Below are 12,977 nucleotides of genomic sequence, written 5' to 3' on the forward strand. Positions count from 1 at the left end.
ACACTGTCAGTGACACTTGGTACGTGGCCCTTAGACATGAGGGCCTGGTGTGGGAGAGACTGGTACACACACAGAACTAGATGTTACATGAAATAACAATGGCTGATCTGTTCCTGGCTCTCTCAGATCAGCCGGCCTCCCAGCCTTTGTCCCTCTAGACTTCACGGTGAAAAATAGCACTTTACCTCAAGAAAAATAGCAAATGTAAGAAACCACTCAAGGAAGACAAGCAAGGTGAAACCTGGCTACAGTGTCAGGTGTTTCTTGGATGAGTTTAGGGTCATTGCTGTCTTTTTACTTTGCGTTATCTAACATGCATTAATCAAAAAGAAAAAAATATCAGGACAAGCTCTCTAACCAGATACGAAAGTTAGTCCCATACTAATCAGCATTTTTATACAACAGGACAAAGTAAGGCCTTCCCTTAAAGTGTCCAATATATAAATTGTTGTGTTTATTTTTAAAAAAGCAATTCCACCAGCACTGGAGGTAATATGAACTGAATTGGTATTTTGTCCCCGAATCCCTCATTTCTTTACTCCTGGCTTCACCTTCTCCCCCACCCCCCGTGATGTACAACTCTGGCTAGTTTGGAGCAATGCCTGTGCTGTCTGGCCAGACCCTCTCTATCCACTGGGTTTGTTTTCCTATGCTTTTTCGTAATAATATTTAATATTCCTACTCCTGTTAGGAGGCCGACAAACCAATTATGTGAAGTATGTTTCTTTTGAGAACTAGACAAAAGGTTTTAAAATATTGGGTTGCACCCGGTTTATTTCTCTCCTGAAAGAGCAGTGAGATTATTGAGAGCAGGGTTTGATTCAAAGCAGCCAAACACAAGCAGAGTGCTGTTCTATTTCATAATCTTTATTTTTGATTTTAATAAGAACAGTTTTAAAACATTCTCTTCAGAAAGTAGAAAATGCTAAATAAAAGTACAAAAATTAGCTAGTAAAAATAAAAATGCTTGAAAACATATTTGTTAAAATAACTTATACCATCTATGGTACATGAGAGTCCATCCAGTTCTTGGGCTGTTCCTCCTGCCACTGTCTTTTCCATCTATTTATGTCAGTTTTATAACTGAGGTTATTCCATTTCTGTTCCATTTTCCACTATTAAATTCTACCACATTGACCTTCTCTTTGAAAGAAACTAAAAGAGTCTATTAACCGCATATAAAGCTTTGATTTTCACAAAATACACAAAAAGGATTATTTGAACAATTCACAAGCTTATTTCTTAAATCTTTGTCTGCTGGAAGTCCGATTGAAAAATTAAGACCCTAAATGAACCAAATTCTGTTCAGATCAATATAACTGAACTGTACAAAGTTCATCCCAATGTACTCTCGAAATATCTAAAATGTTTCACAAAAGGCAGAAATGCAGCCAGGCAGTCAGTGACCTTGCACAAACAAATCTTCATGCCAGCTGCCCAGGGGGTTTTCAGCTGTACATTTACATTGGTTTTCTGCCTATTCTTTGGCATCCCCAATCCCTCCAGCAGTTATTGCAAACGTGGCTTCGTTTTCAGGCATCTCAGGGCTGTGAAAAAAATAAAGGAAGCAAAGAACTTATGGGTTTGCCCATGTTAATTGCAGTTGAGAAGCAGTCCTCAAAATGTTGTAAATGTAAGCAACCTGGAATACTTCAGTATCTTTATGTGCAAACTGTAGAATGTTATCAATATTATCAAGATCAAAAAATGTAAATCCACCTCTTGGAAGATGACAAACACAAGGGAGGGGAATGGAGAAGGTGCAGGAAAGGGAGAGATTCTATCCATGCAAATTCTCATTTCAGTTTCTTAGTTCCTGACCAGAAACACTGGTCTCTCCATGCAGTTCCACTAGTACTATTTTTAATTACTTGAGTCTGCCACAACTTTCTAGGTAAACTGATACTAATTGTGTCAGCAAAATTTAGTAATTTAACAGCTCTGCAATTTTCTTGCCAAGGGACCACCAGTCTTAACAAACTATGTGATGGCTCTTCTTTAAGAGATGCGCATCTAATAGGATTTATGATGAAAGATTATGTAACTTAATGTATATGATATGCAGGACAACTTTGAGTCCATTAATTCATTTGTCCTTTCAGATCTTCTCTCAATTTACCATTCAGAAATGTGGTTAGTTTGAAACTTTGAATTGGCTGTCAAGCCGTTAAGTTTCAGTACCATGAACTTCACTGCTCGATGGTTGCTCATATCACAGCTTCTTTCCTGTGAAGGAAAACTGATTTACCTGTCGTATATCTTCGCAATACGCAGCTCCCCTCTCCCTTTCCTCAAGCTAATCCTGGTAGTTGAAGCATGAGCAAGGATGTGGCCCCCAATAGGCTTTTTTGGGTCCGCCTGAAAGCTAAATTAGCAAGAAAACTGTGGATGATTCACTGCACAAATTCCGTAGGTTAATACTGTGTTTAATTTTCAGATGAAGCATACTGAACGCAGTGATGAATAATAAATAGGTAAATATATCAAAAAGGGACTTTAACACACTTGCCTCAAGATAGGATGTTCAAATGCTCAGTGCTGTCTTAATTTTCCTTTCATTAAATTCAAGAGGTTCAAGGAATACACAACTTAAACTACACATAGATAAGCTACTCCAGAAGAAAATGGGGTGATTTTTCAATGCTTTTTATGGCTTGTTTGCTTCATTCAAGTCACAGTGAAAGAAGCCATCATGCCAGGCAGCAGGTAAATATAAAAAAACTCATTACAAACACTGAAACATATAGGTGTCGTCCATTAATGATCCATCATACTGGAGAAACCAAAGACCCATCCAAACCTCCATTTCAGTGCCTCTTTCTCCACACAATCTCAGTTCTCCTCTCTGTTACATCAGTAATACAAAAGAGAAGAAACTTGAAATAAAGAGAAAGATAAAAGGTATCTTACGTCATAGTGGCTCCTGGATCAGCAGTCATCTGGTTGGTCACAAACACAGCCACATTATATTCTGCAATACAATGCAAAGTAGGTGGACTATATCCAATTAGAGTTCCAAAATATTCTCCCATCAATGGTAAAAGCAAGGCTGCTGCTGCTGAAGCACTTCAAATTTCAAATTAAAGAGAAGCAAATATTCTTTATGTCTCATGGCTGGAGTTAGTCAGGAGACAGCCTAAATTTGCTCCTGTGTGAGTTCAACCGTAATACTTATGCGAAAAATGTGCACTTTTCAGAATTTCACTGAACAAGTCTTTCTTAGTTCCCATCTCTGTTGGCTCCCTGCCCTCAGCCCCCTCTACCTCCTTTGTTCTATACCTCTTTTTTCTTTTATTTTCTTAATTTACTGCATGACTAAACATTTTCTCATTGATCATCAATATTTCTGAGACATTCCAAAGAGGAGGGACCCTGTTCATCCTGTCATCATCCCTCAGACCATTGCAAAGCACTAGGGCACGGCTTTCCTATCTCTCTGTGCCTTCATCCTTTTTTTTCTGTTCTTCATGTTTCTTGGTTATTTAGACTGTCAAAATCTAGGGAAGACAATTTCTCTTACTGGATATTTGCCCAGTTCTACAATCTGTTCTCTCATTTAGAACTTCTCTTCATGGTATTTCTAGGAAAACTCTAAATGTTGAATAGTTCTAAAGAATCCTTAATGTGTCATCCTGTAATAATACATCAGTTTGATCTTTTTGTTAACTGACAGATACGTAAAGTGAGGAAAGATTCCTGGGCCAATGCCTGATTGATGGTACTCTCGGACTCCCAGGTGGTCATGCAACCAACAGCTACTGTTTCAGTAACTCCAGTCCATGTTTTCCAAATTTTGCAATGCCTCCCTTACCTTCTGATATTTTTTGGAGCCTTGACAGCATCTGAGCCAGTTTCTGTTGTCGTTCAGCCAACTCTCCACGACCACTGAAATCCACACGGAAAAGTGCCATTATGGAGTCAATGATCTGCATTGTAATTATGCTAGATAAGTAAATATAGTGAAAGAAAATAGGAAAACATATTCTGAAAGAGGTAAGCACACAAAAAAAATTAGTCTTGTACCAGTAGCTTGAAGATACCAGCTTCCTCATGGAACTTGGCTGCTACATAGTCAAGCAATTCCATCTGGTGTTCACCTGGTGGGATGTACAGTTGCCAAAATAAATTAGGACCAGAAAGAGCTTTGCAGCAGCAGAAGCCTAACATATAAAATCCCACTTTAAACATTTCACTGTTTGTATTTTCATTTCCAGCAGTTTAAGATCCAGTGTCCAACAACAAGCTACCCCTACAATAACCAGCAGTGCTTGTGCTTCTGCAGGTTCCAGTTTCCACTCACTCAGCTAACACAACTTCTTTGTGAAAAGCTGCACAACAAACCTATGCATGAAGACAACTTTTTTGTTGTGTTAAGAACTGAAAAGCATTATAAACATTTGAATTTAATGTTGAATTATGCACAGAAATTGTATTAATCATATTATTCATGTTCATACTGTACTCTCAAAATAAAAGTCCCATTTAAAACTTCCTTGAAGTTTTAATGCAGTATCTTGTGAGAGTGAGAATTTCTCAACAGCATTTATAGAATTAGCTTACATTCAGGCTACATTAATTGGTGCTTCTCTTACTAAGATGCTATGCTGATGCTCATCAGATACATGGCAAAGTTCACTTAATGTTGCATCAAATTGCAAAACTTGATTGTTTATGTAGTTCAGCAGAGCTGGAATACTTACACTGTCTTCTCAGTGTACAACATCGGTCTGCTCAGTGTACAACATCAAAACTAGACAAGCTCATAACTTCTTTTGTTAGAGAAAAAAACCACGGATATCATGCCACTTGCAATAATGGTCTTACTAGTATATGCACGTGCATACAGCACGTTGTCAAGTACTGCGTCGTGGTCAACATTGAAGCGATCAGCGATGTCACGGAGACGATCTGGTCGGCTGACATTAGTGAAAGTTAAGGATTTCTCTTTGTACAAACCATGCTCTGAAAATAATAAAACTCCATTCCAAAATAGAACTATGGCGAAACAAAGAAGAGCATTTATTTTTATCCTAGAGAAGACTGACTTTTTCTCTTCATGCTGTCCCACATACCCTAAAGATAGTTTAGAGCTCGTGATGATCATTGTTTTGTGTTTAGGGTTTGAGGCGGGTGGGGGGCTGACAGATGGATCTCTGCACTCTAGCAATTTAGCTGTGAGCAAAACCTATTTATACGCAGTCTACCACAGATATGAAGTGTTAAAAATAGTGTTTAGTACTTAGATGAATTTTTCTTGAAGCAAATGGAAAAGCTTCTATCACCTGTATCATTACCAAGAAAGTATATTAGATCTCAAAATACCCAAACCAAAACAATACAACAACAAAATGTTAAAATAAAATCCTAACTCCCTTTTTTTTCCAGGTTGGATTACATCAAATTACAGAGAAAAAAGTAATTGCCTGTGGGCCACTACACACCGTGCTCTCCAGACTTTCTCTGTCTGTCATAATGTTTTACATGTATGAAGCTCTCTGGAGCCTCCTACTTGCTTATAACAAAATGAACTGTCTTTCCAGTTCACCATACCTGTAGCTTTCAAGAGTCCAAAAGATACAAAGTGTTTTCAGTATCAATGAAGATAATCTTTCCACCTGTGTAGCCGTTTGATCCTGGAAGCTGAGCTGTCACTACAGTGAGTCATAGAAGATCAAAACGAGAAAGTGGGCAAAATATTTTCTTACTCCCTCTATTATTACTTTTTAATAAAATACAACTGCTTTTCCATATCACAAAGAACCACCAGTTTTAATCAATGTGGTAATCATGAGTATCTCAAGGGTTACTACAGCTTGATCAGAAACTCAAGCCACTTTTCTTGATTGGAGATCAGATCAGGTTTAACTAATGGTGTCAAAATTGTGCCTTACTCAGTACCATCACTAAATCTGTATATTTTGTATTGAAAATAGGTGAGGATATTATTGATAAATTCTTACGCACAAAGCATCATATTAGTCCTCTGCCAAATTAATGGTACTGATTTAGTAGGGTTGTTTTTTTCAGCTGTAACTCATATGATCAAAAATTCTCTGAATATAAATTTTTCCTGATATGCAAATAGTTACTCATTGGGGGATTAGTCTCTTAGGAATGAATGAGCTAAAATACTCAATTTGTTCAGTTGCAATCATGCATGCAAAAGGGTATGACTCTGCTGACCAGCTGACTGTACTAAATGGAAAAGGCCATATTTTTCCAGAAGGTGCCATAATTCCCTTTTAAATATAGGGTTCATTTAGGGGAATGTTTGCCTATCCAGTGTCTGGTAACTATATTCCAGCAGCATTAGTAGTTACATTAGTTATTATTTACTACTATTTACACATGGAGATATATGGTTGGGAAATCAGAGTCCTGCTGTATTGGGCACTGCCCAAATACGGTGACTGCCAAAATCTGTTTATCCAGTTCCTGTTAGTCAGTCACATCCTTTTAGTGTCCCTTCAGAAAGTCACATTCAGCAAAACCTCTTGAAACTAGGAAATTAAAAGACTCATTAAGAAAGAATCTTGCCTTTGCCCTTTTCTGAGCAATGGCCCTGTCCACCTGTAACCCATATTTGTGCTCTGCTTTTCCAGACAGTGTGTTTCACTGGTTTCTCCAAGATAATCTGTTACCTTCTCTCTCCTTGTGGCAAAACTTAGGTTGATGCGAGCAGTATTAAAACCTAATAATTTCTATGATTTCTCTATTCAAACACTGTTTATGGAGGCAAGAGTCACCAAGGCCTGTTTCACTGTATTTCTACAGATAAAATATTCTGACTTGCCACTTATGTGTTTAATTCTGATAGAATTGTAACAAATGGATTCACTGAGAAGAAACAGCTCTGTTTTAAGTTTATGCACCTACCACAAAGGGTGTGAGATAGCTGGGTTTTGCCTGTCCGAAACTCTGTTAAATAAAGAAAAGAAAGGTCAGGGTTTATTTTTCTGTGTTTTTCCAGATTCAGGAGTTACTGCAGTTAGAAACACTCTTACTTACAAAATTCACCTCTATCTCTACCTTTTAAAATAATTTAGCTGCAGTTTATAAATCATATTCAGTGAAGTAGAAATGTGTTACATGAAAAGCAAAATCCAAAATGCTTTCATTTGATCATGCTTGACTGCTAAGGTAATTTATTTTCTGACTAGAACATAAAACCACATGACACCTGTGGAAAAGTATGAACTGAGGGAAGGGGAAGAAAGAAATGGTTGATTCCACTGACCTGGCCCAGTATTATTTTCAATAAATGATCAAGGAGAAGCATATGAATTTATTAATTTCATATCAAATCATGTCAGTCTCCAGTATACCTTTTCTAAAGGGAAGAGTACTGTGTTTTGTGAACTGTTGTTGGAGTGTTAACCACTAACAGATCAGGTTTACCATAACAGTAGCTTAATTGTGATTTCAAAGTCTTATATGAAATGCAGTGTATCCTAAGTGTGCATAAATAAAATATATTTTGTGGCAGTTTTGTTACTGGAAAGGAACACAGATTACATCAGCAAAATTATTCCTGTGTGACACGTTAGTATTAATAATGCAATTTTGTACTCAACCTGTATGCCCCAAGTCTAATGATTACTCAGCTCAAACTTAGACTGCAAGTAAATGAAGGGGGAAAATGGGAAAACATTAAGAGAAGTGAATTCTTCTTACGCTCATGCAGGTATTCATCTTTATGACTACAACATGATAATTTTAGTTATCCATCTTGATTTAAATCTAAATCTAAATCAAGTTGCAATTCTTTATTCAGTAATAGTCATTTAATGTGATTGTCTCACCTCCAAAGGCCTCAGTGATTGCCATGCTCTCAATACCACCACCCAGAAGTTTACTGGAGAAAGGGAGAGGATTATGATATAGCTAAACCCACAAAATCACAAGAGGAAAGTAAAAAGGATATGTTTTTGCTACTTTAAGAAAAGTTATTCCTGCCCCAAAGCCCCTCACTTGATGCATTAAGTGCAGGGCACTAAATGATCACTGATTCATCAAGAACTAACTGTATCTTAACCTTCCTTTCTGTGTGCAAGATCTATAGAAATTATTACAAGAGAGAAAGAGAGAGAAATCGGGAAAAAGAGAGAAAGAAGGAAAAAGAGAGAAAGAGAGGGAGAGAGGGAAAGAAGAAAGGGAAGGGAAGGGAAGGGAAGGGAAGGGAAGGGAAGGGAAGGGAAGGGAAGGGAAGGGAAGGGAAGGGAAGGGAAGGGAAGGGAAGGGAAGGAGGGAAGGAAGGAAGGAAGGAAGGAGGAAATACCATTGAAAATATAACAGTCCATAAAAATATCTCAAGGGAGATCTTGAAGACTTATAATTTTGAACTGAAGCGTGCAGGTTGTTTTGACTAGGCGTAAAAATGCTGATACATTCAGGATTTCTGGATGCAAACTGTTGATTTATGCTGACTGTACAAAGTCCAGTTTCCTCTCAAAAAAGGGGGTTGATTTTGTTGCTTACTGATGCAGGTATCTTTGAGCCAGCACTAGTTCCAAATGCATGGTAAGGTGTGTTATAGCTGGATATTTGTTCCTTCATATTTTTGTGTCTCATTAAAGACAATAAATATGATTATTGGAACAATTTGGACTAAGGAAGTATTTAAGTAGACATGAACTTACTCAAATTCCTGGCTGCCAGTAGTAATGTGAAAGACCATCTTCCGTTTTTCACTGTACTCAAAGGCGGTCAGGAAGCCTGGTTCCTACGGCAGGCCAAAGAGAACATGAGAGGTTGATTTTAGCTTTAATCTGAAGGTAAAGTGCAATATTCCACCTAAATAATTTTTCTCCACTCTAGCCACTTTTACACAGGTGGGGTATGAAAGGCACCACAGCATTTGTCTGGTTGTTGCAGAGTGTAAAGTACTATCCTTTTAGAGTAATAAGCAGAATAATTTTCAAAATTATCTTGGTGATGTGGTGAAAAAAAATCTGTAAAATGTTGCACGGCATCTTGGAGAGGCCAGAATAAGTTTAAACTGTCAGGAAAGTGATTGACTTACAATAAGCTTGTTTGCAGCTTCTTTAATCTTGTCCACTTTGGCTTCTGAAAGCCCTTTTACATTGCACAGTGCCCGTCTGGTGGTCATCTGGATTCCTTTGATCGTGCAGATCCCAACTGACTTCAGTTTTTTAATATCTGCTACGTTCTGTGAAGAAAGATCTCTTCTGTGAGAACTTGTGACAGAAGGCGAAGTAAACATTTGAAACATATTTTATTATACATTCATATGCATGTGTATTTTCGCCAAGAAACAAACAGATGTACAGTAAACTCTTTGTTATGTAGTTTGTGACACCAACAACAGAAAATTTGAGTTAACGTTGGTGTGAGGGACCATGTTGCAGACACCGGATTCTGGTGCTTTTGAGAAGAAGGTGTCTTGGGTCCAGTTGTATTTACTTGTCCCTGCTTAGTGTCAATGTTTGTAGATCCAAGCTGGTAGTAAAGAAACAGTACAGATTATTTCAGATACTGTGGAGCCCAGCCTAGTAAACCATAGAGCACTGAAGCCCTCCTTGGTCCCTTAGCACAGATAATCTGATCATGGGTAATTGGGAGCTGACTATAACAGCTGTGCTGTTTCTGCTTGCTCACAGTGTGTCCAGTTTAAAACACACGTATCTTCCAGATTCGACCAACTCTTTGGGCTGGAATTAATTTACTGTTTTTTCATAAATTTGGTACAGCATGACTTCAGTCAGGGCTCTGTGGACACATTTGCCTCTTCTCACCTCATTTTATGATTATGACATCACTGGAAACTTAAAGGCAAGCAACAGATTACTCACAAGAAAATATACCATGTGAAAGCTTTGGGATAATACTTCAATTTACCAATTCCAGCCAAGTTTTTTCCTTGAAAAAAACTATGAACTAGATGTATCATCTATTCATCTAGAGTGTGTGGGTGCATAAGACATAAGATTGGAGCAAAGCTGTGTTAGAAATTAGTCATGTTCATTGGAAAGCTTACTTCTCATCCTGTGATGTGTTTTTTGATTATTACATCAATAGAGATGGATGAGGTAAAATCGGTCACGAATAAAAATTGCTCTTACACCCAAAAGAATATCATACCCATATAAAAAGGACTGAGCTTTTTTTACTGTGTTTTTCTATTAAGACAAGACACTACTGCTGCAAAGATGATTTTTCCGGACCAAAATTTTAAATGCATTATCCTGCTTCTGCATTTCTTCCGTCTTTCTTGTCACATCAAACTTAGGGCAGTTCTGCATTACAAGTCTCTGCGTGGCAGGCCTGGTTATAGTTCTTGTTCTTTCTCTCACAGATATACCTTTCACCAACAGCTTATGAACCCACCAAGGTTTTAGGATATTCTCCTCCTTAGTCTATAGTTCAATGCTACACATTGTTCAGCTGTACTCCTGAGTAACATACTGACACACCTGCCCCCTTACACCAGCACCTTCGTCCTGATCCTCTGCCTCATGCTGCAGCCCTGTCCCAGTTGTGGGCCGCTGAGTTGGAAAAGAAAGCAGACTGAGAATTTACAAAGCAAAAAAACCCTAAACCACATTTTTTGTTGCAATTGTATTTGGACTAATTGATTCACTAATCCACTTCACAGGGTGGCTGCAAAAGCAGATTGCCAGAAGAAGAGATAGCATGCTCCATGGGCAGGAATACTCAGCAAAGGCTGCGGGGTCACAGCACCTCAATTCCTACCTTTTGAACATCAAACCACAGCCTGGGTTGTGCTAATCTGACTCTCTGACTATGAGATCTAGTAAATATTTTTCTCTCCTAGGGAAAAAAATTCTAAACCCACAAAAAATACTTGTTTAAGCAAATGAATTTAACAGATATGGGTCATCATATGTTTATGCAAACATTTTAACTGGCACAGCTGAGAACAAAAACTTCCCCTGGGGTGTAGGAATAACCACTTGGAAGGAAGAAGGGAAAAAAAAGAAAGTCTTATTAAGCTAGAAGAACAGCCCAAGTCATTATTCTTTATTTTCAAGATGTTTCATACATTAGTATCATTCTCTGCATACCATGCCTCATTTAATATTGACAGGCTAATACAGCTCCTTTCCAGCTCAGGAGGTCAGCCTGGTCAGCCTCTTTGGTCAACTTGTTGAATTTTTAACACAGGAATTTGTGTATTATTCATGTGTCGCCCCATAGTTAGAGTTCCCAACCTCATTATCCATCTTCGTAACTCTCTTTAAAACCATCAGTGAATTGCCAATAAAAAAAGTTGACAACAATTACACTGTTGACATGCTGAGCCCAGTAACTATAGGGCTGACTAACGCCATCTTGTTGTGTCTGTATCCTCCCATCCATATCTGTCTGTAGGCATTTATATTAAAGTTAAATCTTACAATACTTCAGGCAAACCTAACTTTCTATTATGCTTCTATGACACTGGATGTAATAGATTTCCAACCCATGAGCCAATTTCCTGGATAAACATATAATAATAGTAATTCAAATAAATAGGCGATGTTTAAGTGATAATAATAACAATTATAGGAATTCATATTTGATTAAGAAAACTAACCACTTTTTTTCTCTAGCTACTAATATTTTCTTCACTCCCACTTTCCCCCCTTCACCAGCATGCTGACAATAATATAGCAACAATTGTCACAGTGTAATTTCAGAGGCACCAAAAATGCGGGAGTAATTACAAAGATTGGCAGGAACAGGAAGGAATCTATCACACAGTTTTCAAATAAATTAGCAACTAGCTGGTTTTTCAAGAGTGCTGGGTGCTAAATACTTTGAATGTATTGCCACATTATTTAGGAATCTGGTGGGAATGAGATTTTCTGAAAACCTGTCTTATCACCAAAGGCAAAATTTGTCTTTACATGACTGATGTAGAGTTTATTGCACGGAGGAATTTCAGTTATTTGTATCAATGTGCATACGCTTTTGGAGAAGTAACCTTACACTAGCTTTATGTAGACAATTATTTGTGGTTAAGTCATTGGTAATACTTACAATTCCATGCTTCTGCAGCAGGTCAATATCCTGAAAAAAAGATTCCTAAAAAAATAGCAGAAAAAAAAAGGTTTTTGCTTTTTCTTCTAATTATATCCGCCTCATTATGTGTCTGTTTCAAATTCATAAACACTTAAATTATTTTCCCTAATAATCCATAACTTGTCGGACTACCCAAATAAGCAAAGCCACAGGGAGCCAAGAAGGCCTACACATTTCCTATCGCTTTCTTCATAAACTGTACATTCACAGGCAAGCAATCCTATACTGTGCTAATAAAACTTGTGTTATGATCATCATAATCTTGATTCTTTCTGCCACAGTTCCTCAGTCTTTTCAAGCTGATGACCATTAGTTGGAAGCATAAAATTAATCAATAGTTCCCTTGCATTTAATGTAGAAGTGTAAAATATAAAGAAATAATGATAATCTCATTGAAAACTGAGTATAGCTTTTGAAAGGCTAATGAAGAGTACTTGAAGAGCAAGGTTGTACAGGCATTAGGAGAATTAGATTTTCTTGGTATTAGACTGGGACAAAATTTTAAATGCATTGAACTCCCTGATCATCGTTGGGGACCTCCTGTCTCTTCTTGGATTTCATAATACTATCAAAATACCTTCAAACAGCATTTGCTGCACGTATTTTACAAAGAACCATAAGTTTACCTCATCATCTTGGTATCCTGGTTCTTCTTGGACTACTTGATCATCCATGGCCTTCATTGTGAAAGAGCAGGCAATAAAGTGTTGATCACTACTGGGAAATGCAAACAAATATAGTATTGGGGTGGCAATAAATGAATAAATGACTGTAAAAGGACTTTTAAGAAGTCCTTGAACTACAGAACCTTCTCAGTATGCCATTACATATGCATTTAAGCTTAGATTCCGCTTCCAACTTTTTGTTATCAGACCTACCAGACCAAAAGGAGAAAATCTGTTGCATTATTCTCAGACAAACCAGTTTGGCTA

General features: G+C 37.6%; 1 protein-coding gene across 1 annotated transcript; it reads right to left on the reverse strand.

The window, feature by feature from the left end:
• Nucleotides 1–1,477: 1,477 nt before the first annotated feature.
• DMC1 (DNA meiotic recombinase 1) lies at nucleotides 1,478–12,728 on the reverse strand (the record flags this gene model as incomplete). Its single annotated transcript, XM_080363972.1, has 13 exons — nucleotides 1,478–1,547; nucleotides 2,249–2,365; nucleotides 2,911–2,971; nucleotides 3,812–3,926; nucleotides 4,024–4,097; nucleotides 4,825–4,916; nucleotides 5,579–5,651; nucleotides 6,877–6,918; nucleotides 7,803–7,855; nucleotides 8,640–8,722; nucleotides 9,023–9,169; nucleotides 12,004–12,048; nucleotides 12,672–12,728. The coding sequence occupies 13 exons, from the start codon at nucleotides 12,726–12,728 to the stop codon at nucleotides 1,478–1,480; spliced, it is 1,029 nt and encodes a 342-aa protein (XP_080220098.1).
• Between the last annotated feature and the right edge of the window lie 249 nt (nucleotides 12,729–12,977).

This window comes from Nesoenas mayeri, assembly GCF_963082525.1.
Source record: "Nesoenas mayeri genome assembly, chromosome: 1".
In the NCBI taxonomy this organism is placed as follows: domain Eukaryota; kingdom Metazoa; phylum Chordata; class Aves; order Columbiformes; family Columbidae; genus Nesoenas; species Nesoenas mayeri.